Source organism: Xyrauchen texanus, chromosome 5 (assembly GCF_025860055.1).
Source record: "Xyrauchen texanus isolate HMW12.3.18 chromosome 5, RBS_HiC_50CHRs, whole genome shotgun sequence".
Classification (NCBI taxonomy): Eukaryota; Metazoa; Chordata; class Actinopteri; order Cypriniformes; family Catostomidae; genus Xyrauchen; species Xyrauchen texanus.
In genome coordinates, this window is record NC_068280.1 from 31482762 (window position 1) to 31506356 (window position 23595).

The following is a 23595-nucleotide window of genomic DNA, read 5'->3' on the forward strand; positions in this document are numbered from 1 at the left end:
TTTTTCTATTAAATTAATCCTGCTATGAAGTTTTATTGCATGATTGACCTGTGTATTTCATCAAATACTTAAACCTTGCTTATGAATAATTATGCACAATGTGAACTCTCCATATTAGCTATTGCTTTTTTAATATCTTAATATTATCCATGGAAGGATTGGAGTCTGAAAAGTGAATGTTAATTACTGAACATTGTTGCAAATGTATAGTGATATGAAAAACAGTTGGTACAGTACAAAAACAGCTGAGATTTTTTAGTAAAAGAATCATCGTTTAGCACTAATACCTATTGGCTTCTCCCACTTTATGCTCAACATTTGTCACATTTTAACTCTGATTCTTTGATTGTGGAATCACTCTGCATTTAGGAAAGATGTTTTTGTGAGACGTTCTTTGAGAGGAAGATCTTGCATTTACAGTTTCAGAAGGATGCTGAAAACATGCAGTATTCTGTGAGGTGTTATCAGCATGTTGGTAGTCTATTGGAGAGGACTTGAAGAGTTACTGTCCCGCTGGTCTGTCTCAGAAGCTCAACAGCCTCAGAGTGAGTGACACCTTCCAGACTCTGCCCATTTACCGCCAGCAGCTGATCACCATGACGCAGACGCCCATCCTCCACAGCAGCTCCCTGTGCATACAGAGTGCTGTCACATATAGGGAAGACCGGAGCTAGTTGTCACAAGGGCTATATCACAGTAACTATTGACTGTTTTGAGTCAAAAATACAAGTAAACAAATTAGTTTTCTGTAGAAGTGGTTGTGTATATTTGTTTAAAACACCCAGTTCAAAACGCTCTTAATTTGTAGTTATTTGTGTCTTTACTACGCATCAAAATCCATGAAAAAAAAGCACCCACCAATAATTATTTTCCTTAATGTTTTTTTTTTCTGCATCACAAAAAGTTTTGCTGTTTTTCTCTGCTTGTGTTTGAATTTTTTTTGTGGTGGTGGGGGCGTGGTCGAGCGCTGGCTTGTGAATGGAGAGCGAGATTGGGAGGTTAGAACGTGAGGGTCATCACCTCTCTAACAGATGTTTGTCATTGCAGTGAGTGGAGACGGATTTAAGAGCGAGCCAGATGCCAGTGTGAGAGAGAGCGCTGCACACCCAGAGACTGCGTTGTTTTGAGAGAAGCGAGTTTTGAGTTCTGAAAATAAAAACCCTTCAAGTTGGATTTCACCATCTCCCGCTTCCTCCTCTGTAGAAGAGCTACGAGCCTTGTTATATCGGAAATTTGGTCTCCGCAAGTTAAATGGGGACCTTGATTGGCTTTTAAGTTCACCTCCGCTCCGTGCTCCTCCCTCTCCAGAACCACCGTCGCTGAAGCCACAGGGACCACCTTTCTCCATGGTTTTAAAAGATTGAGGTGGTAAATTTTCCACGCCCCAACCCTATCTAATCGTCTAACCTTATAACGAGTTCCCGACTCACCATGTGACCTCAAAGGGCCCTTGCCAATTTGCGAGTCATTTAGAGCTTGATGTGGGTAGCAATACAAGAACTTTATCTCCCTGTGTAAATTTCTGTTGCCAAGCCTTCCCTGTTATACAGCTGGGACTGACGTTCTTGAGCCTGTAACAAATTCACCTGTGATAACTGACCAAAATGTGTGGAGCTTTGCTCTCATGTCAAGAAAGTCCTGTATTTCATTTTTGCTGTTTGAAGTTCCCTCCTCCCAATTTTCCCTCAGGAATATGCCACCATGTGGTCCTTTGCTAGCTGGGTGGCTGTTTGGAGTGATGCCGGGTGATGGCACTGGACCCACTCTGCCATTCCCCTCTGAAGTCAAGCGATAAACTGCTCCAGTACCACCAGATCGATCACAGTCCCGGGCGATGGCACTGGGCCCACTCTGCCTTTCCCCTCTGAAGTCAAGCGATAAACTGCTCCAGTACCACCAGATCGATCACAATCCCGGGCGATGGCACTGGGCCCACTCTGCCATTCCCCTCTGAAGTCAAGCGATAAACTGCTGCTGTACCACCAGATCGATCACAGTCCCGGGCGATGGCACTGGGCCCACTCTGCCATTCCCCTCTGAAGTCAAGCGATAAACTGCTCCAGTACCACCAGATCAATCACAGTCCCAACATTGCCTTGCTCAGCCAGCAACCACCTCTGGCAGGCGTCCTGGAGCTGCTGGGTGAAGGGAAATGGGCAGCCGTGCTCGCCAAGGGACAGGTATCTGAAGCATTGGCACTGTTGCTCAGGTGTCTGTCCGACCCGTTGCAGGATGGTCTTCAAATCTGCGTACACCAGGAGGATCTCAGCTGGTAGCTGGAGCGCTGCGAGTTGGACCTCCTCGGACAGCAGTGGTAATAGGCGGACTGGCCAGTGGGTGCTTGACCAAACGCAGGCCCCCGCCATTCGCTCAAAGCTCTCCAAGAAGGCCTGCGGATCATCTAGGGGACCCATCTTGACCAGCGGGACATAGGTCAGGGCGGTCATAGGGTCCGGGGTCGCATCGACAGCTCCCTCCTGGGTAACAAGCTCTGGAGCTCCTGCCTGTCCTCAGCTTGGGACTTGAGAAGCATGATGAACCTCTGCTCCTGCTCTGCGCGCAGCTTGATGAGGGCCTGATGCTGTGACCAGTAGATGCTGGCGAGGGTCTTGAATACTTCCCCTAGAGGTGAGGCATCCAAGGTGGCATTCTTTCTCCTTAAGTCCCAGGTTTCAGCTCCAGTGTAGAAAGGGTTGTAGCTCTTTGACAAAGGAGGAAGCGGGAGATGGCGAAATTCAACTCAAAACTTGTTTCTTGGCAATCTCAAAAGCTGGGATAGCAGAAAGTATTTTAAAGGGGTAATGACATGTAGAATCAAAATATTCTGTCTTTTGACATATTAATGGTCATTGTCCTATAAAAACATACGGTAAGTAACTAAACTTCCTCCGCACTGCAAAATTGGTTTCATTGTTGAAACTAAGCTGCAAAAACGACTTCCTCCACATTGTGATGTCACACTGGTAGACATTTGCATCTGACCGCCTCCACAAAAACACATCAAAGCCTATTCAGAGATCTTCTGTACTGAGATGATAATCTCTGTGCTTTAACGATAGGAGGGAGCGTACTAGTACACTAGCGTGTTACTACAGTAAGTCACTGTTTGCAGACAACATACAAATAATTGGAGAGAGCTGTAAACTGACACCTTCCTGTTGCTAACTCACCTTATAAAACAGCAATTTTATTGTAGTAAACCCCAAACATAGTTCATTCCAAAAGGATTGTTTAGTGTAAAACTTGTTGAAGATTGGTGGATCGGTGGTCAATTAATTAAGAGAAGAGCTGTTTCTTCACAAAAGCAGTTTATTCAGCGTAATGAAGCATCTCCTACATAGACATCCATTCAAAAAGAATGGCCTCTTGTCTCCTCGCCAGTGTAAGCCAATAGAATGTCTATGGGACTGCTGTGTTATGCTATTTTAGGAAAAGCACATAGGCTCACCTTTCAGACAGGCTCTGGCCTACTTTACCTTTAATCAATTCCGTAGCCCGCCTAGTGGCAGTGAGTAGAGATGGCAAGCAAAGAGAGCAGGACAGGCACGAGCAGGGAGCCAATCATAACAATGGGCCCCTCAGCCCCCCAAGGACTCTCACGACATGGACGCCACTCCACCGGCCACAGCCCCCCACCGTCCTCCAACCCCTCCAAGACACGCTCCAAATGCACCCCGGCCACCAGCAGACCAGCAAACAACTCCCTCTCTGACGACTCCAGACAATCAACCTGCCTCTCGACACCCCCCACCCCAGTGACCACATCAGTAAATTTTGCCTCCACGGCAGTGATCGACCGACGCACCACACCAAGATCCCCCAAGTCAGCAACTATCCCCACCAGCACCACTGACATGCCCAACATCCCCGCCACACCTCCCGCATCCCTCCGACCAAACCGACTGCCAGGTCCACAGCCCACCCAGGGGAGCCAGCCCTAGCACGCAAGTGTTTTTTTTAATGTCTCCAGAGCCCAATGATTTTGAATTCTTTGACATATTGTCCTCCTAGAATAGTTATGGAACAGTGTATCAAAACTCAGCAGTTTATGTCATAAAAGGTATTAAAACTAGCAGTGCGCAGAGCTCGACATTCACACGTCTGATCCTCGCGTGGCATCATGCGAATCCCCAGTGCTGCATCTCCTTTAAGACTTGACAGTAATTATGTTGACAGGAAAATTATGTTTCACAAATTTATGATTGTTTTGGGTTTTTTTGTGCAAAAAACTTTATTAATATTAAGGGTAAACCTCAAGGAACACACGTGTGTGTGTGTGTGTGTGTGTATATAGTACACGTACACACACGCGTACACATACACACACACACACACACACACACACACATATATATATAAATAAAGGCATGTCATGATGCTTTTAACAGTGAAAAAACTTCAGTTTTAACTTTGTGATGATGAGGAGGTTGTGTGCATCTGTCTCGAACTGGTGCCTCCAACTCCCCTTTAGATCGCTCTCCTGCTGATCAGCTGATTCAGCACCGGCCGTGCACCCTCACGGCCTGGCCATGCCCTCCTCCTCGTCACAAACTCTAAACCTTAAGTTTTTAGTTTCATGTAGCTCTACAGCTTAAAATGTGTTAAGTGTTGTCTTTTTCCTGTATACCTTGGGGAAAATATTTTTGATGTAGATGGGTAAATCACCATGGGAACTGCCAAATCCTCCCACAATACTGAAGCCAAGTCCAGCTGAGCCACGTTCAAGAGCTATAGCCTGGAACTGAGGAGAACTTAAAGACACAATAAACAATCAGAATTTTACTCACATTTTTTTTTTCAAGAGACATCCTATTAACAACTAGTGCAAATATGAATCTCTTAGTAAAGTTGTAAAAGTGAATTAAAAAGCAAGCATAACAATTCCATTAAAAAGGGAGTTTGAATAATCCGGGATTTCCTGGAGGAGATTGTAGGAAATCCATTCAATCGTTTATAAGAGCTCTAATGTGGGAGATTTGGCTGACTCTACAGTCTAATGGCTCTAATGCAGGCTAAGATATCCTGAAGCAAACATTTCAGTAAAAATTTTAAAATATTTAATTGATGGCAGCATTGTGATGAAACAAGTAAAGCTTATAAAGCAAGCATAAATAAATAACCCCCTACAGATGGAATGTTTAATACTGAATGGTAATTAAAGCAAGCATGCCGGGAATAAACCACATTATCACTGGAACCAACTGAGACTGTTGGTAAATAAAAACATCTGAATCAAATCTAAATCTTATTACAGTTCTGTACATATTAATACATTATATAGGGTAAATAACAGTGAGATATTAGAGAGGTTTTGGGCACTTTCGACTTTACAATTTACAGTGAACAGAGCTTAGATGTCCCACATTAAACATTGTCCCATATTGAATTGAAACATACTTTATTGTCCCAAAAGGACATTTATCTCAGACTCATTCACAATACATTATCATTGTCCTATAAATAATTACTGCATAATTAAAACAATAAAAAATAACACCAGGTAAATCTATGAAGTGAATACAGTTACAAGTGGGACACTTTTCCATTCATCTTAATGAGAAAGAGTTTTCAACTTCACCTGTATTTACCCTATATCAAAATAAAAAAAAACCTGTAAGATGTGTGAAAGAAACTATGCACATTTATTTTGTGAATACAATTTAGTTTGAGGTGGAATACCTCTGGTGGTTGTGGGTAGAGTTGTTGGAATGAATTACAGATGGCTGATCTTTATTGAATCCAGCTCCACCTACACTGCAACTTGACATCACCTTTAATCAAACACACACAGAGTGTAAAATTCATAAAAAGGCATGCTCTTTGAAGAATATCATTTGACACTTGCAGACACACACCTGCAGTGTGATGGCTCCACTGCTGTTTCTCAGGAGTTTATTTGCATCAATGACTGAAAGACTTTCTGTTGATGTTCCGTTAATGCTGATGACCCTGGCACCTAGCTGAAAATTAATTCAGAGTTGATTATTTTGAAGGTGACGTGTAGTTACCAAGCACTCCCATACTCTTTCTGACTCTCTACCTGCAGGAGACCGGAGCGTGCTGCAGATGTGGTTGAATCCAGGTTGGAGATGTAAATCATTGGATCCCCCTGTATGTCTCTCACTGCCATCTCCACAGACTCACACTCATGCTGGGATAGAATCACACCAATTTTACCACCACCTTACAGTTGTTACTGGATCATAGTACATTTACCACAGCAACATACCTGGGTTTTTCTTTAACATCAGGCACTTTTATGTCCCAGGTCTTGATTTTTATTTTATTTAAGGTGCTGTAAGCCATTTTTTTATGGAAAAGTGTGTAACATTTTTTCCTGCTCCCTGAAATATATAATTGAAAAAATTGTCCCAAGATATCGTACCAGTCTCTGTGACAGTGCTAGACTCTGTAAACAGCAAACAAAAATGTGGCCACGGTTCTTTTGGTAAGTCAATCAGAAGACTTTGATGCGCTTTCTGCCTGTCAGTCATTTTGTGCGTTGTAGTAGTTGAAGCGGAACATTCAGGTTGGATGCTAAGTGGTACTATGGGGTAATATTCGTTAAGCAATATCCTACACAATAACGCAAGGAAGCATGATTTCAAACTCTGAACTTTATTTTTTATAAAGATTACATTTTGTATTTTTGTATTTTTTATTTTATTTGAACAAAAAATTCTAATGAAACAAAAAAAAAAATGAATTACAATTAAAATGTATGTTCACATTTTTGAAAGATGACTTTTCAACAGTTGTGAGGGGCAACATCTCTTTGGCATCAAATCTACTTCATCCGTGCTTTCTCTCCATCATGGGCTACCGGTCGGATATTTTGTTTTCCGGGCAAATACATCACTTATTGTGGGTTGTTGCGGGTTTAATGTTGGTGTTTTATTACCTTTCATCCCAGTACTCAGATTAGCTGCTTTGGAAGGGTAATGACTTTGAATGTGTGTGAATAAATTAGTTACCTAGGGGTAAAACTAGTTACCGAAGACTTTTCAAAACAGTCCTGGCAGACAGGCTGGTTTGAGTAGTTCTGTAACTGCTAATCTCCTGGGATTTTCACGTAAAAAACGGTCTCTAGAATTTACTCCGAATGCTGCAAAAAACAGAAAACATCCTGTGAGCGGCAGTTCTGCAGATGGAAATGCCTTGTTGATGAGAGTGGTCAATAAATGTTTTTTTTTTTTTTCAAAAATTCTGACTAACCGATTAAGTTATGACACCTCTTATGCATATAGATCAGGTTTATACAGGGTTGTAGCTCTTCTGATAACATTAGGTGTTTCATCAATATTATGTGGTTAGTGGCAAATTACCAGACTCTGGTCGTGGCAATCTCACTTGACGCTGAAAAGGCGTTTGATATGGTATAAAGTGGTTATCTTTTAACGATTTTGGAAACATACGGGTTCCGGAATAGTTTTATTGGATGGTTTACGTTACTTTACTGACACCTGGTAGCAGTGGTACAAACAAAAGGATTAATTTCAGATTATTTTACTCTGCATTGGGGCACCTGGCAGTGTTGCCCTCTTTCCCCATTATTGTTCTGTCTTGCCCTGGAAACATTATCAGCCACGATAAGAAAGGAGGATGATTTTCCAGGGGTGATGGCGGGAGGTGTTGTGCATAAGCTTCTACTTTACGCAGATTTTATTTTATTATTCATCTCTGATCCTTCTAGATCTATGCCTTGCCTCCACAGAATTATATATTCCTTTTCTAAATTCTCAGGATACAGAGTAAATTGGTCTAAATCCGAAGCTTTGGCTCTGACAGCGTACTGCCCGATAATGGCTTTTAAGCCAGGTACCTTCTAGTGGCCTAAACAGGACATTAAGTATTTTGTATTTTAGTCTCAGCAAATTTGTGTGAGTTAATTTTGACCTTTAATAAAAAGGTTTTCGATCATTGTGGGCAGGTGGGCTTAATTACATTCATCTATGATTGGGAAGGTTAATGTAATTAAAATGAATTTTATTGAAAAATTCAACTATCTGCTACAATCTCTCCCTATAGATGTCCCCCACTCTTATTTCAAGCAATATGATAGCATAGCGAAGTCCTTCATTTGGAATGGTAAACATCCCAGATTACACTGGGATTACAAGTGATTACAATCTAGAGCGGGTCCAATAGATTCAATGTAAAATCTTAAATTGCATAAGGTGAACAGTTCCATCTCTAGATGCAGACTTGATGTTTTTTTAGAATCCTAGCCCACACTCCCTCTTCCAAAGAGACTTTAGCAGGTAGCTATTCACAATTCATTTGAATAACATTAACCTTCCCAATCATAGATAAATGTAATGAAGCCCACCTGCCCACATCGCTCATAAACCTTTTTATTAAAGGGTCAAAATTATCTTGAACTAAATCACACAATTTGCTGGGAATAAAATGCCCAAATACTTAATGCCCTGTTTGGGCCACTGGAAGGCACCCAGCTTAAAAGCATTTACCAGGCAGTATGCTGTCAGAGTCAAAGCTTTGGATTTAGACCAATTAAATCTGTATCCTGAAAATTTTGAAAAGGAGTTAATAATTCTGTGGATGCAAGGCATAGATCTTATGAATTCAGAGACAAATAATAAAATATCATCTGCGTAAAGCAAAAGCTTATGCGCCACACCTCCCGCCATCACCCCTGGAAAATCATCCTTCTTTCTTATCGCAGCTGCTAATGGTTCCAAGGCAAGACAGAACAATAATGGGGAAAAAGGGCAACCCTGCCAGGTGCCCCAATCCAGTGTAAAATAATGTAACATTAATCCATTTGTTTGTATAAAGTAACTTAATCCATCCAATAAACATACTGCTTTTTAAGCATCAAGTGAGATGGCTCAATTCAGGGAAACTGGATGGTAACTCTTACACTCGGTTGGATCTTTGTCCTTTTTCAAAATCAGACTGATCCGGGCTTGTTTCATGGTTGACGGAAGCTTTCCATTCTTTAATGATTTTGCATAAACTCCTAACAAAATTGGAGCCAGTTCTGTAGCACAAGTTCTAAAAAAAATTAAACGGCGAAACCATTTGGCCCCGGAGACTTGCCTGTAGGCAAGGCCTTAATTACCTTGCCAAGCTTCTCCAAGGTTATCTCAGAATCAAGAGAATTTCTTTGCTCATTTTTCAGTTTAGGGAGTTCTAATTGTTCCACAAAGTTTCTAATATCTTCATAAGTAGATGAAGACGTGGAACTATAGAGATCAAGATAGAATCTTTAAAAGCATTATTACTATCAATGACTGAGGTAAATATTTCACCACCAGCAGATTTCACTGAGGGAATGGTAGAAAAAGACTCTCTCTGTTTTATATATCTAGTATAATGTGACAGGGTGGAGGGTGGGGCCGGGTCGTGATTATACAAACCCGGTCCCTTATCAGCCTAATTAAGTCAAGTCAAGTCAAGTGGTTTTTATTGTCGTTTCAACCATATACAGTTAGTACAGTACACAGCAAAACGAGACAACGTTCCTCCAGGACCATGGTGCTACATAAAACAACAAAGGACCAATATAGGACCACATGAGACTACACAACGAAATAAAATACCTATATAAACTACCTATATATACCTATATAAAGTGCACGTGCAAACATGTGCAAAAAGTACAGGACAGTACAACAAATTACTGACAATGAACAGGACAATAGACAGTGCAGCGCCGACCAGTACTCAGTAGTGCAAAAAGATGACAGTTTCTAAAAATGTAAACATAACATACTATGAGATAGTGTTCTATGCACATAGCAGTTATTGAGGTAGCAGACAGTTATAAAGTGACAGTAATTAAAGTGCAACTCAGGACACGTGTGTGTCAAACCAGTCTCTGAGTATTGAGGAGTCTGATGGCTTGGGGAAGAAGCTGTTACACAGTCTGGCCGTGAGGGCCCGAATGCTTCGGTACCTCTTGCCAGACGGGAGGAGGGTAAAGAGTTTGTGTGAGGTGTGTGTGGGGTCAGTCCACAATGCTGGTTGCTTTGTGGATACAGTGTTTTTTGTAAATGTCTTTGATGGAGGGAAGAGAGACCCCAATGATCTTCTCAGCTGTCCTCACTATCCTCTGCAGGGCTTTGCGGTCCGAAACGGTGCAAGTCCCAAACCAGGCAGTGATGCAGCTGCTCAGGATGCTCTCAATAGTCCCTCTATAGAATGTAGTGAGGATGGGGGTTGGGAGATGTGCTTTCCTCAGCCTTCGAAGAAAGTAGAGACGCTGCTAGGCTTTCTTGGTGATAGAGCTGGTGTTGAGGGACCAGGTGAGGTTCTCCGCCAAGTGAACACCAAGGAATTTGGTGCTTTTGACGATCTCCACAGAGGAGCCGTCGATGTTCAGCGGAGTGTGTTCACCTTGTGCTCTCCTAAAGTCAACAACCATCTCTTTTGTTTTGTCGACATTCAGGGACAGGTTGTTGGCTCTACACCAGTTTGTCAGCCGCTGCACCTCCTCTCTGTATGCTGACTCGTTGTTCTTGCTGATGAGACCCACCACAGTCGTGTCATCGCACAGTCGTGAGTCAGCAGAGTGAACAGCAGTGGACTGAGCACACAGCCCTGGGGGGACCCAGTGCTCAGTGTGGTGGTGGTGGAGATGCTGTTCCCGAGCCGGACTGACTGAGGTCTCCCAGTCAGGAAGTCCAGGATCCAGTTGCAGAGGGAGGTGTCCAGGCCCAGCAGGTTCAGCTTTCCAATCAGGTGCTGGGGAATGATTGTGTTGAATGCTGAGCTGAAATCTATGAACAGCATTCGAACGTATGAGTCCTTATTGTCTAGGTGGGTGAGGGCCAGATGGAGGGTTGTGGTGATGGCATCGTCCGTTGAACGGTTTGAACGATACGCAAACTGCAGTGGGTCTAGTGAGGGGGGCAGCTGGGTCTTAATCTGCCTCATGACGAGCCTCTCGAAGCACTTCATGATGATGGGTGTAAGTGCGACGGGACAGTAGTCGTTGAGGCAGGACACTGAAGACTTCTTTGGCATGGGGATGATGGTGGTGGCCTTGAAGCACGTTGGAACAATGGCGCTGTTCAGAGAGCTGTTGAAGATGTCGGTAAGAACATCTGCTAGCTGGTCTGCACATCCTCTGAGCACTCTGCCAGGAATGTTGTCTGGTCCAGCAGCCTTCCGTGGGTTGACTCTACGTAGAGTTTTCCTCACATCTGCCGTGGTAAGACAGAGCACCTGGTCGTTGGGAGGAGGGGTGGGCTTCCTCGCCATCACGTCGTTCTGCACTTCAAACTGTGCGTAGAAGTCGTTCAGCGCATCTGGAAGGGAGGCATCTTTGTCACAGGCAACTGATGTTGTCCTGTAGTTGGTGATGGCCTGGATGCCCTGCCACATGCGCCGCGTGTCACCGCTGTCCTGGAAGTGACTGTGGATTCTCTGGGCGTGTGCGCGCTTTGCCTCTCTGATTGCCCGTGACAGTTTGGACCTAGCTGTTCTTAGGGCTGCCTTATCGCCTGCTCTGAAGGCGGAGTCTCGGGACCTCAGCAGCGTGCGCACCTCCGCAGTCATCCACAGCTTCTGGTTGGAGCGTGTGGTGATGGTCTTGGAGAAAGTGACATCATCAATGCACTTGCTGATGTAGCTGGTCACTGATGCTGTGTATTCCTCCAAGTTGGTAGAATCGCCATATGTTGCAGCCTCCCTGAACATGTGCCAGTCAGTACACTCAAAACAGTCCTGAAGAGCAGAGATGGCTCCTGCTGGCCAGGTTTTCACCTGCTTCTGAAGCAGTTTTGTGCGTCTGACGAGCGGTCTGTATGCTGGAATTAACATAACAGAGATGTGGTCTGAGTAGCCGAGGTGGGGCGGGGCTCCGCCCGATGCACGCCTGGGATGTTTGTGTAAACAAGATCAAGCGCGTTCGCCCTCTCGTTGCAAAGTCCACATACTGATGGAATTTAGGGAGCACTGTCTTGAGATTTGCATGGTTGAAATCTCCGGCGACAATAAACAGTCCGTCGGGGTGAGCGTTCTGCAGTTCAGCTCATAGCCCCATACAGTTCACAGAGCGCTTCCTTAGCGTTAGCGCTGGGGGAATGTAAACTCCGGTTATGCAAACAGTGGTGAATTCCCGTGGTAGATAAAAGGTCTGCATCTAACAGTCACAAGCTCCAACAGCGATGAACAGTAACTAGAGACTAGCATAGAGTTCTTGCACCATTCCGTGTTGATGTAAACACACAAGCCACCACCGCGAGTCTTACCGCGAGAGAGCTGTATTTCTGTCGGCACGAAACGAGGCGAGCCCGTCTAGCTGAATGGCGGCATCCGAACTCTGTCGCTGAGCCACGTCTCCGTGAAAACAAAGACGCAGCAGTCTCTAAACTCACGCTGCGTAGCCTGCTGGAGTCGGATATAGTCCAGTTTATTGTCCAGGAGCAAACATTTGAGAGCAGGATAGACGGGAGAGCCGGCCGGCTAGGGTTTGTTTTAGCCTAGCATGGACCCCGCCCTCTTTCGCGCTTCCGCTTTCGCACACCGCTTACGACGTCCTCTCCCCCGGCCACCGGCATCAGGCGACGCCGAGGGCTGGAGGCCTGGTCTCCGCAGCAAGCCGAGTACGCGTAGCGCCTCCTGCAGGTCATCATGCAGCTTGGTTTTTGCATGAGTCTTATATTTCAGTAGTGTCTGGCGATGGTAGACACGAACACCGGTTGCTCCGATGTCCATGTGTTGCAAAAGTCGGGCTTTTTTAACAAAAATAGCACCATTGTGGATCCGGAGTGGCCGCTGCGTGCTACCGCGCCGCCATCTTGGATTCAGTTATTAATTAAGCCTCCGAGAGGGATAAAGGCCGATTGCGGACGGTGGTGCGACGAGAGAGAGATTGTTTACGGACATGTCCATCATGTGTGTGTGTTTGTCTTTTGTTTAAGTTAATCATTCCAATATTTTTATATCGCCAGGCCGGTTCTCGCAAACTCCTTTCCATTGAACTGCTTTACACATACCTTGCCTAGAATAGACAAAACTCCATCTTCTGTGACAAAATAGTGTTATATCTGTTTTTCAACTGGGTCAGTTCTCTGAGGCCATCAGATGACATTCGGAGCTTCAGCTCTGCCTCGGCGCTTTTAATATTCCCTTCCAACTCCACAAGTTCCCGTGTTTTGGATTTTTTGATGAATGAGGCATACTGTATGATCCGACCCCTAAGAACTGCCTTAAGTGCCTCCTACATCACGCCCACAGAAGATACTGAGGTCCAGTTGGTCTCCATATAGACTGGGATAGACAATATAGACAATCTGGTCTCCATATAGACAATCCACTCATATTAACATTTAACCAGAGGTGGGTAGAGTAGCCAGAAACTGTACTCGAGTAAATGTACAATTGCTTCAAAAAAATATTATTACTCAAGTAGAAGTAAAAGTACTAACATAAATAATTACTTGAGTAAGAGAAAGAAAGTATCCAATTAAAAGAGTTCTCCAGTAGTGAGTAACTCGTTACTTTTAGAAATGACAAAATAGACATTTACTCCCCTATATTCCATTACATAATACACATTGAACATGTACTACAGATTTATTATTATTAAAGGAAATTCTAAAGGAAAGAATTTAAGGAAAATATTAAAAGAAGAGAGAGAGTGAATTGTGTCAGTCCCTAACATTCTGTCTAACATATTTTGTGTTCCACATAATACAAAGCGTCACACTGGTTTGGAACAACATGAGGGTAGAGAAATTATGACAGAATATAAAATTATGGCTGAGCTATCACTTTAAAGAGATAGTTTACCCAAAAATATTCATTCTCTCATTTACTCACTCTCATGTCATCCCAGATGTGTATGACTTCCTTTCTTCTGCAGAACACAAATTCAAATTTTTTAAAGAATATTTCAGCTCTGTAGGCCAACATTTTGATGCTCCAAAAAGCTCATAAAGGCAGAATAAAAGTAATCCATAAGACTCCAGTGGTTTAATCCATGTCTTCAGAAGTGATATGATAGGTGTGGGTGAGAAACATATATTTGTAAGTTTTTGCTAGAAAGCAGGGGGCGATATGCAGAGAAGAATGTGAAAGTGATCTGTTTCTCCTAAAACCTAAAACATCGCTTCTGAAGAAACTGATTTAACCACTGGAGTCTTATGAATTACTTTTATGCTGACTTATGTTTGTTTGTTTAGTTTTCAAATTTCATGCTTTATTAATGCCTTCTTTCGCAATTTCATAGCTTTTAAAGTCCTGTGTGGATTCTTATTTCAGTGTAGTTAAAGTTTTTAATGTTGTAAGTATTTAGATAATTAGTTCTGTACAGCAGTACCGCTGCTTTATAAATGCAGAGTATGCAGCCTACGTAGGGCACCAACTCCGGTCGTGGAACACTCGCTGTGTCTGAAACCGCCCCCTATAGTGCACTATATCGCGTATCCGCTATTTTGTACGAGTATCTGAATTCTGAGTGAGCCACTCGTTCCCTACTTTTGTTCACTTATTCTTTCCCACAATCCACCACAGGGAAGACATACGAGCTGGGAGTTTAATGCTTCCTTCACTCCTACAATGTTTTATTTCATGCTGAATGTAGTAAATTACTTTTTGACAAATCATTACTTGATTAAAATAATATAACATATAGAGAGACAAAACATACAGATACATTTTAAAATGTACTCTTTATTTGATCAAATGTGTTTACTCTTTATATTAACACACAGGATATATAAACAACTACAAACAGAATGAAGATTTATTTGTATTAATATATTATTTAATTAGAATAACAAGTAAGGCCCAAGTATTTAAAAATTTCATATGTGATGTTCTGCACCAGCACCAGAGCACTGACACTCTCGTCCGAATTCACTGATTTCGTTCACTTACTGCTGAGATATAGTACACTAACTGCCATTCACTATATAGGAAATAGTGAATGAGTGAACGATTGCGGACACAGCCACTGTCTTAGCCATACTATTGCCTTGTGCCCGCACATCTCACGTGCGTGCCCCGCAATCAAGCGAATGGCAGTTATTTACATTTATCTTGGATGTTTACATGGATTTATACAGTTAATCCAACTGAAGTAGCTGCAAAAATTTCCAGAGTAAATGTATAAATATTGCTTATGACATGCGGGACAAAGCACACTGATATATCGCTGCACTGATTTAAAAATGTATACTTAAAATCTGATGTCATAAGAGTCCAGTTACATTAACGCCCTGAAAATGATCATCTCATCACACAGAAAAGAACACGTTAGAATTAGAGCCAAAACTTACCTCAGCGTGCTGCCTTAAGTTGGAGTTGTGATTTTAATCTTGAAATATCCACTTGTCTTGGTGTTAAATGAAGGCATTGCATGATGAAACTATTCTTTTTTTCACTGTGCAGAGTTTGATTATGCTACAGTGATTGAGTGACAGTCTGTGACACCAGCTCAGCGCACGCAGCTGTGTGAACTTCCGCTCTCGTAAAAGTCCCATTCAATAATCTCTCAATAAATTACACATTAATTCAAAATAAATCCAGTACTGTAACGACAGTAACACCGCCCATTGTAAAGAAGTAAAAGTTAAAAAAATGTATTAGGAATTTACTTTAGTGAGAGTAAAAAGTACAAACTTTTAAACCTACTCAAAGTAATTTTTCACCAAGTAAATGTAATGGAGTAAATGTAACGCATTACTACCCACCTCTGTATTTTACATTTTGACATATTAGAAAAAATAGATTGTGTGTCAAAAATAAAACAAGAAACAAACCCCAAACTTCCCCCAGGAAAAAAAAAATGAAAATAGAAAAACATGTGCATTAAATCGTCAATCCCTCTAAACTCAAACAGTCCATGTACGCCTATGAGAGCCCCCGCGACAACTTTGCCATTGGATTGCTCAAGTTCTGTGATTCTGTAATAATTTTGTGAGACTCATCCACATAACTGATCTGAAGATGTGTTCCTCCACAAAATAAACTCCAGCCGCTAGCTGAACCAGCACAAAAAAAAGGGCCATTCAGTTTCCTCGGGCAGTCAAACGAATGTTCAGTGAGCCTCTAATGATTTCCAAGAACTATTCCACAAAACAAACTCCATCCAATAGGAAGCACAAGCACACAGAACATGCAGATTCATCCACATACTGTCCTGAAGGAGTGTTATTCCACAAAACATACTCCAGCCGCTAGGCGGTACCAGCACAAAAAGAAACAAAGGGGGCCAGTTTCCTCGGATGGTCAAGTGAATGTTGAGACAGGTCCACTCGGCTGCATCACACAATGACTTGCAGATTGACTTTTTGAAGGACAGTGCTTGCTGTGGGCATGTAAATATTTTGTGGCCATCCTTAGCATCTATTCTCATATTGGCACATCTGTGCAAAGCGACTTTCCATTGATGTAAGAGTTTCTAGCATTCCTTGAATCGATCACATTTCTCTCTTGTTGAATTCGCAAAGTCTGGGAACAAGAAGATGCTGTGGTTCTTCCAAGAAAGCCTTCCTTTACACCTTGCCTCATATAACACAAGATCTTTATCAGATGATCTCAGAAATTTAACCAGAATTTATCGGGGCCTGTCTCCCTCAGGGGATCAGAGCTGGAACTCTGTGAGCTCGCTCGATTTCCAGCTTATGGCCTGTTATGTCGAGCAGACTCTGGAAGAGCTCATCTAGGAATTTCACCATATCTCAACCTTTTTCGTTCTCAGGAATTCCAACAATCCAAACTTTGTTTTGCTGATTACGATTCTCAAACTTTTCCCAAATGCATTCCAAATCCATCTTAGTCACTAACGGATTAGCAGATGATTCCTTCTCCGATGACTCCAGATAATCAATCAGTTTCTCAATGTCCCCATTCTTGTAATTAACTCAGAGAATTTTGTCTACATGGCAGTAATCGATTGAAGTACTACAGCAAGATCCTCCAAGTCTGCAACGACTTTCGCCATCATTGCCGACATCCTCGACAATTGACGCTGAATCTCTGGTATCAGCTTGATAACGTAAGTGTCTTTTAATGTCTCCAGAGCCCGAGGATTTTGACTTCTTTGACATATTGTCTTCATAGAACAGTTATGGAACAGGGTGTATCGAATCTCACCAGTTTATGACACAAAAAGTATTAAAAACTAGCAAAGTGCACAGAACTCGCTGTTGACGCGTCCGACCCTCGCATGGCGCCATGCGACTCCATATAGGCTTGGTCTTAAAGACACACCCACCTGCTGGTGATGCCAATCAGAAGATGGAGACACAACCCATGTTTTTTGGTGGTGTATTAAGAGCCAATAATTTTGGTTGAAGGTTTGTAGTTTTATGTGTGAGGTATTGGGCACTCAAATTTCATTGTGCCCCAGACTCTGAATAAAAAAAATTGGGTCCTAACCAGTGTTATGAAGTTTAACAGATTTTTTGATGCACTTAAATCTGTTTTGTATACTATTCTGATGATAGTGAAACTTTGTAGTATGGCACTTTTCTACCACTGTCTCCTTAAAATGATTCGCTTATGTTTTCCTCTTTTGTAAGTCGCTTTGGATAAAAGCGTCTGCCAAATGAATAAATGTAAAATGTAAATGTAAATGTTAAGGGGATGGAAGTCGGCTGGATCGCCCCCATTTCAGGAGTGGTGCTTGGAGATCGGGAGGGTGGTGGCTTTCGAAGAAGGGCTATCTAGAAGACTTGGGAATTTGGATTTGTTTGTTGAGAAATAGGGCAAATATATGGCATCCTTGGAGGGCTCTCAGGGTGGGGCATTAGAGAGAGAGGGGTAGTTATGAATGTGTGAGTGTTGTACATCTATATCTATATATATATATATATATATATATATATATATATATATATATATATATATATCTCGACAGGGATATGACATTTTTTGAGAGGAAATGTGTTTTAGAAAGCACTTTAAAAGTAATTGGTAATGTGATTACTTTTTCAATTAAGTAATTAGTAAAGTAATCTGATTATAATTTTAGAGATGGGAGGGAGGGTGGTAGAGGTGGTTAAATGTTGATTCTGTGTATATATATATATATATATATATATATATATATATATATATATGTTTTGCCTTTCTTTGTTTGATGTGTGAATCAATACAAAAAATGTTATCATAAAAAGTCCACAGGACCAAATGTGCCCATAGTTGAATAAACACCCATTACTGTGGTGAAAGTGCAAAGAAAAACAAACCCACCTTCTGAATGGTGACAGTTCTGATGTCCACATTCCCATCTGTAGCTGTTAAAAATATGAAAGCATTGATTGTCTGATTTTACTGATGAATAAAGCGGAACAGAATGAATGTGATGTGACAGACACCCTTACAATCATGTGTGCTGAGAGAGGAGAGAGCAGGCACATCCACCTTGCCGACCTACCACAATCCACACAGAAAAATAGCACTCAACATTACATGTAGATTAATTTTTACTTGTTCATCATCAATATTTGCACTGTACACCACAGTTCTGCTTGTGTGCTGTAAACTCTTGAAATATTATTAAAAGAATAAAAATGGATTAAATATTTAGTTTTGTAATGTATAGTGTCAAGTGCTGTATAGCGTTTACCTGGTCCCCATATGAGTAGTGCTTTAAAGCTTTAAAACGTGCCACCTCCAAAAGTACAGACTCGCTACAACTCTAAAACACAAACAGACAGGTCATATTCACTCCGGTTATGATTATTAAGGAAAAGGGTGACAGCATCGACTGTGCTGTGTGTGTATGTACACCTGCAGTAGTGCTTTGGCATAGTCCTGTGATACAGCTCTGATGTCCTCCCCATTCACAGACAAAATCTGGTCACCTAGCAACAGTCTTCCATCCAGATCTGCCAACCCTCCTCTAGTTATCTCAGACACAAAGATTCCTGTGTCATTCCTGCAAGACATACACAAAACATCTGTTTGTATTCAGATCAATTATAAAACAGCTACATTACATTTATAATCTTCAGTTCAGACTGTTCCACAGCCTTATACAACTTATATTAGGGGAGACAGAGGCTAGTTGTCACACATTATACAGCAGTAAATATTTCTCAGGGTTGTTTTTTTGTGAGTTTTTGTCAGTTTTTGTATAGGCACATTCTGTAAAGTCTTAACTACAAATAAAGCTATTGAACTATTGATTTGTAATTGGATGTTCAATTACAGTTCAATTGAACACTCTTTGACCTTTTGTACAGTATATACATTTAGCTGTCAGAATTCAACCTGCAGAATGAAGACCTGCAATTAAAAAGCCGATTATAGGCTTTTCAGCTAAATTTTAACAGTAAAATGTAAAAGGTAACATCCAAAAATATAAATGTATAACATTTAAAACAGATGACTCGCTTACAGCATTGGGAAAGTTACTTAAAAATAGTAATTCAATACAAATGACTAATTATTTCTCTAAAATTATAATCAGATTACATTACTAATTACTTAATTGAAAAGGTAATCACATTATCAATTACTTTACTTTTAAAGTGCTTTCTAAAACACATTTCCTCTCCAAAAATTCAAATATTTTATATTTCTTCCTTGTTCATTGTAACACACAAGTCGTAAACTTTGCACCTCACATTTCTCCTTCACAATGACTCATTAACGAGCCAATTTACTCTACATAAATAATATACACTCATCTAAAGGATTATTAGGAACACCTGTTCAATTTCTCATTAATGCAATTATCTAATCAACCAATCACATGGCAGTTGCTTCAATGCATTTAGGGGTGTGGTCCTGGTCAAGACAATCTCCTGAACTCCAAACTGAATGTCAGAATGGGAAAGAAAGGTGATTTAAGCAATTTTGAGCGTGGCATGGTTGTTGGTGCCAGACGGGCCGTTCAGAGTATTTCACAATCTGCTCAGTTACTGGGATTTTCACGCACAACCATTTCTAGGGTTTACAAAGAATGGTGTGAAAAGGGAAAAACATCCAGTATACGGCAGTCCTGTGGGCGAAAATGCCTTGTTGATGCTAGAGGTCAGAGGAGAATGGGCCGACTGATTCAAGCTGATAGAAGAGCAACTGTGCCTGAAATAACCACTCGTTACAACCGAGGTATGCAGCAAAGCATTTGTGAAGCCACAACACGCACAACCTTGAGGCGGATGGGCTACAACAGCAGAAGACCCCACCAGGTACCACTCATCTCCACTACAAATAGGAAAAAGAGGCTACAATTTGCAAGAGCTCACCAAAATTGGACAGTTGAAGACTGGAAAAATGTTGCCTGGTCTGGTGAGTCTCGATTTCTGTTGAGACATTCAGATGGTAGAGTCAGAATTTGGCGTAAACAGAATGAGAACATGGATCCATCATGCCTTGTTACCACTGTGCAGGCTGGTGGTGGTGGTGTAATGGTGTGGGGGATGTTTTCTTGGCACACTTTAGGCCCCTTAGTGCCAATTGGGCATCGTTTAAATGCCACGGCCTACCTGAGCATTGTTTCTGACCATGTCCATCCCTTTATGGCCACCATGTACCCATCCTCTGATGGCTACTTCCAGCAGGATAATGCACCATGTCACAAAGCTCGAATCATTTCAAATTGGTTTCTTGAACATGACAATGAGTTCACTGTACTAAAATGGCCCCCACAGTCACCAAATCTCAACCCAATAGAGCATCTTTGGGATGTGGTGGAACGGGAGGTTCGTGCCCTGGATGTGCATCCCACAAATCTCCATCAACTGCAAGATGCTATCCAATCAATATGTGCCAACATTTCTAAAGAATTCTTTCAGCACCTTGTTGAATCAATGCCACGTAGAATTAAGGCAGTTCTGAAGGCGAAAGGGGGTCAAACACAGTATTAGTATGGTGTTCCTAATAATCCTTTAGGTGAGTGTATTAGAATAAGCATAACACCATAAAAAAGTAATTAAATAAATTGAAAGTCAGTAACTGTAATGCATTACACTACATTTTGACTGAACAGAATGACAGTAATTAGATTACAGTAACTAATTACTTTGTAATCAGATTACACCCAACACTGCTCGCTTCAACTTGACATCCTGAGAACACAGTTCATGTATCTATCTATCTGACATGTCCCAAAATTTACCCTGGAATGAATGTATGTCAGTGTTGCTTCATTGTGTTCAATTGTTTTCCTGACATATATGGCAAAAATATGATAATATTGTATTTTAAGCAAATTCACTAAAATATTCTAATTTAAAGGGATTTTGAATTAAGTGTGTTTGAAACCAACATACAAAACCACTGCAAGAGAAAACACACTTGTGTATTGGACTTTTGCAGTTAGTGAGACATGGCCCTTGTGACAACTTCCACTGGTCTCCTTTATAGTTCAAGTCAAATTTTTATTTGTATTGTGCTTTTTAAAACACACATGTTTTCAAAGCAGCTTTATAGAAAATGATGCTGTAACAGAAAATAATGTTGTAATGTCATTAAGCAGTTTAAATTAAATTATCTTTATGCCCCAGTGAGTAAGATAAATGTGAAGGCGACTGTGGCAAGGAATCCATAAGTTGTTGGTAATGGAGAAAAAACCTTGGGAAAAACCAGGTTCAGCTGGGGGAGCTAATTCCCCTCTGGATAAACAGCATGAATGTCATGCCAATATTAGTTATCTACATGTATTACAAGTCATGTATTCATGGAGTAAACTGAGAAGATTTTTTGGTAGGTAATGTTTAAAACTAAAGGATATTGATTGAACTGTATGTTTAAAGATAAATTGTCTTTGAAGTTGTTGTAGAAATGTTGATACTCATTGATCAGTGATAGACATTGCAAGGGAATGCCCCTGTGTCTGAGGAATGCAGAGGGGGAGGATCTGCTTCTGTCAGAGACCTTGGATAAAAGAGTATAAAAAACAAGTCAGCCCTCCTCTTCTCGTCTCACTCATGGCACAGATTAACTCCTGTGTAATGACTGGGTCCTTCTTGCAAGAATAAATTCTTTTAAAAGACAGTTTGATTCAAAGTGTCTCTTACGCAGTGATAATGGTTGGTTAATAATTATTTTGCCACAACAATGTCCATCCCAAATGGATGTGGGAGTGCACCTGGCTCCATGTACTTTTTTTATTTGGCTGATGAAGGCTATATTTGGCATTCATTTAGTATCTATGTATTCCATTTTAAGAGAGTGTATTTATTTATGAGTCGTGACATACAGTTCAGCTCCAAGTTGAAAAATGCAATTATACTTATTTAAAATAACCCACCTTTTACCCACAATGCAAAAACCAAGTCCCTGTCCGGCTTTTAACTGTAGTTCGACACTGAAGAGGTCCCACATTTCCTCAGGTTTCTCAATCTGGATTGTGTGTGTGCTGTGGTTCTGCTGTGTGCTTGTGACAGGTTCTCTGTATACACGCAGCCGCACATGCTGTTGACTCAAGCGCAGGACGCTCAAGGCTTCCTCATGAGTGGCCATTCTCAGATCAATGCCATTCACCTGGAGGACAGAACAATGAGCACACTCATGGGCCATTCAAAGAACCTTGGGAAGGAAAATTAAATATGTTCCTTTTTGAATATTTCCCTCAGTTCAATCTGTACATAAGCATGTGCATTGTACCTGAACATTGTTTATGTCATTTTTTATAAAAACCATGAGCTTAGAGTAATGATTATTACTGTATGTAGTTGACTGTACAGCTCAATGGAAGTTCTTTGCAAACTGATTGTCAGGAAAATACATTCGGTCATTACATGCAGGTACTTTAACCCTTGTGTGCTGTTCGGGATGTTTTCAGCCACTAGGGGGTGCTGTTGAGTCGTAATTTGGCCATAACTTTCTCTGTGTTTCAGCAAATGGAATGATTTTTGGTGACAAATCTTATTTTCAAACATATTTTAGGAAAATGCTTTGAAAATTTTCAAAAACTCAACAGTACACTGTGGGCAAATTCACTACCCTTTTGTTATGTTCGTGGCTGAAAACAGCCACTACTTTAAACTGCTGTAAAAATGTATCAGATAAATATTTTTTTCACATTTTTTTTGCATAAATCTATTAATCAACCTCAGTCCTGTTCAAAACTACTAAATGTTTAAAAAAAAAAAAAAAAAAAAATCAGGATTTTAACTCTTTAATTGCCAAATTCTTAAATGATGTCACTGATTTGGGGGAAAAAACACACAAAATGACGTATTTTCAATATAAAATGTGATTGTGGACTGGATTTTTTTTTTACATTTTATCACAATCTTGGACATGTCAAAGATTGGAAACAACATTGGTTTCGATGCATTGTTAGTTTTTGTGCAGCATCAGATTTGAACTTTTTCTCCCTCATTTACTGTTCGTGACTGTTTTTGCCCCATTGACTTCCATTATAACCACATTTTTTGATTGCAAAGCCATGACACCATATAATCATGCATTTTTGATTGTTTGTGGTTTTCCCTGTTGGGAAGAGGTAAAATTTGTAATTTTTACTGTTGATAACCACGTGGCACCATTAACCCTTTAGATAGGCCTGTGCAAAAAAAAGCTTAGTTTCTGGCTTTTACATGGAGTTATATGGAGTATAATAGCATATTAAAAAATAACGTCTGTGGCCACCGATTGGTCCTCCTTCTGCAGCTGTAGGTGCCGACAACCTACAAAAATAAAAAGAACAAGAAAAGA

The 23595-nt window shown here is 41.1% G+C and overlaps 1 protein-coding gene across 1 annotated transcript in view; it reads right to left on the reverse strand.

Annotated features, from left to right (window-relative positions):
- Positions 1–38: 38 nt before the first annotated feature.
- si:dkey-92j12.5 (multiple PDZ domain protein) overlaps positions 39–23595 on the reverse strand; it is a 110191-nt gene continuing 86634 nt past the window's right edge. Inside the window, exons 33-42 of the mRNA XM_052126849.1 lie at positions 22184–22416; positions 18715–18862; positions 18551–18622; positions 18306–18354; positions 18175–18218; positions 6041–6151; positions 5856–5960; positions 5680–5771; positions 4628–4751; positions 39–629 (exon numbers count right to left, since the gene is read on the reverse strand). Of these exons, the coding sequence (XP_051982809.1) occupies positions 465–629; positions 4628–4751; positions 5680–5771; positions 5856–5960; positions 6041–6151; positions 18175–18218; positions 18306–18354; positions 18551–18622; positions 18715–18862; positions 22184–22416 (1143 nt within the window). The 3' untranslated portion in view covers positions 39–464. The remainder of the gene's footprint in view (positions 630–4627; positions 4752–5679; positions 5772–5855; positions 5961–6040; positions 6152–18174; positions 18219–18305; positions 18355–18550; positions 18623–18714; positions 18863–22183; positions 22417–23595) is intronic.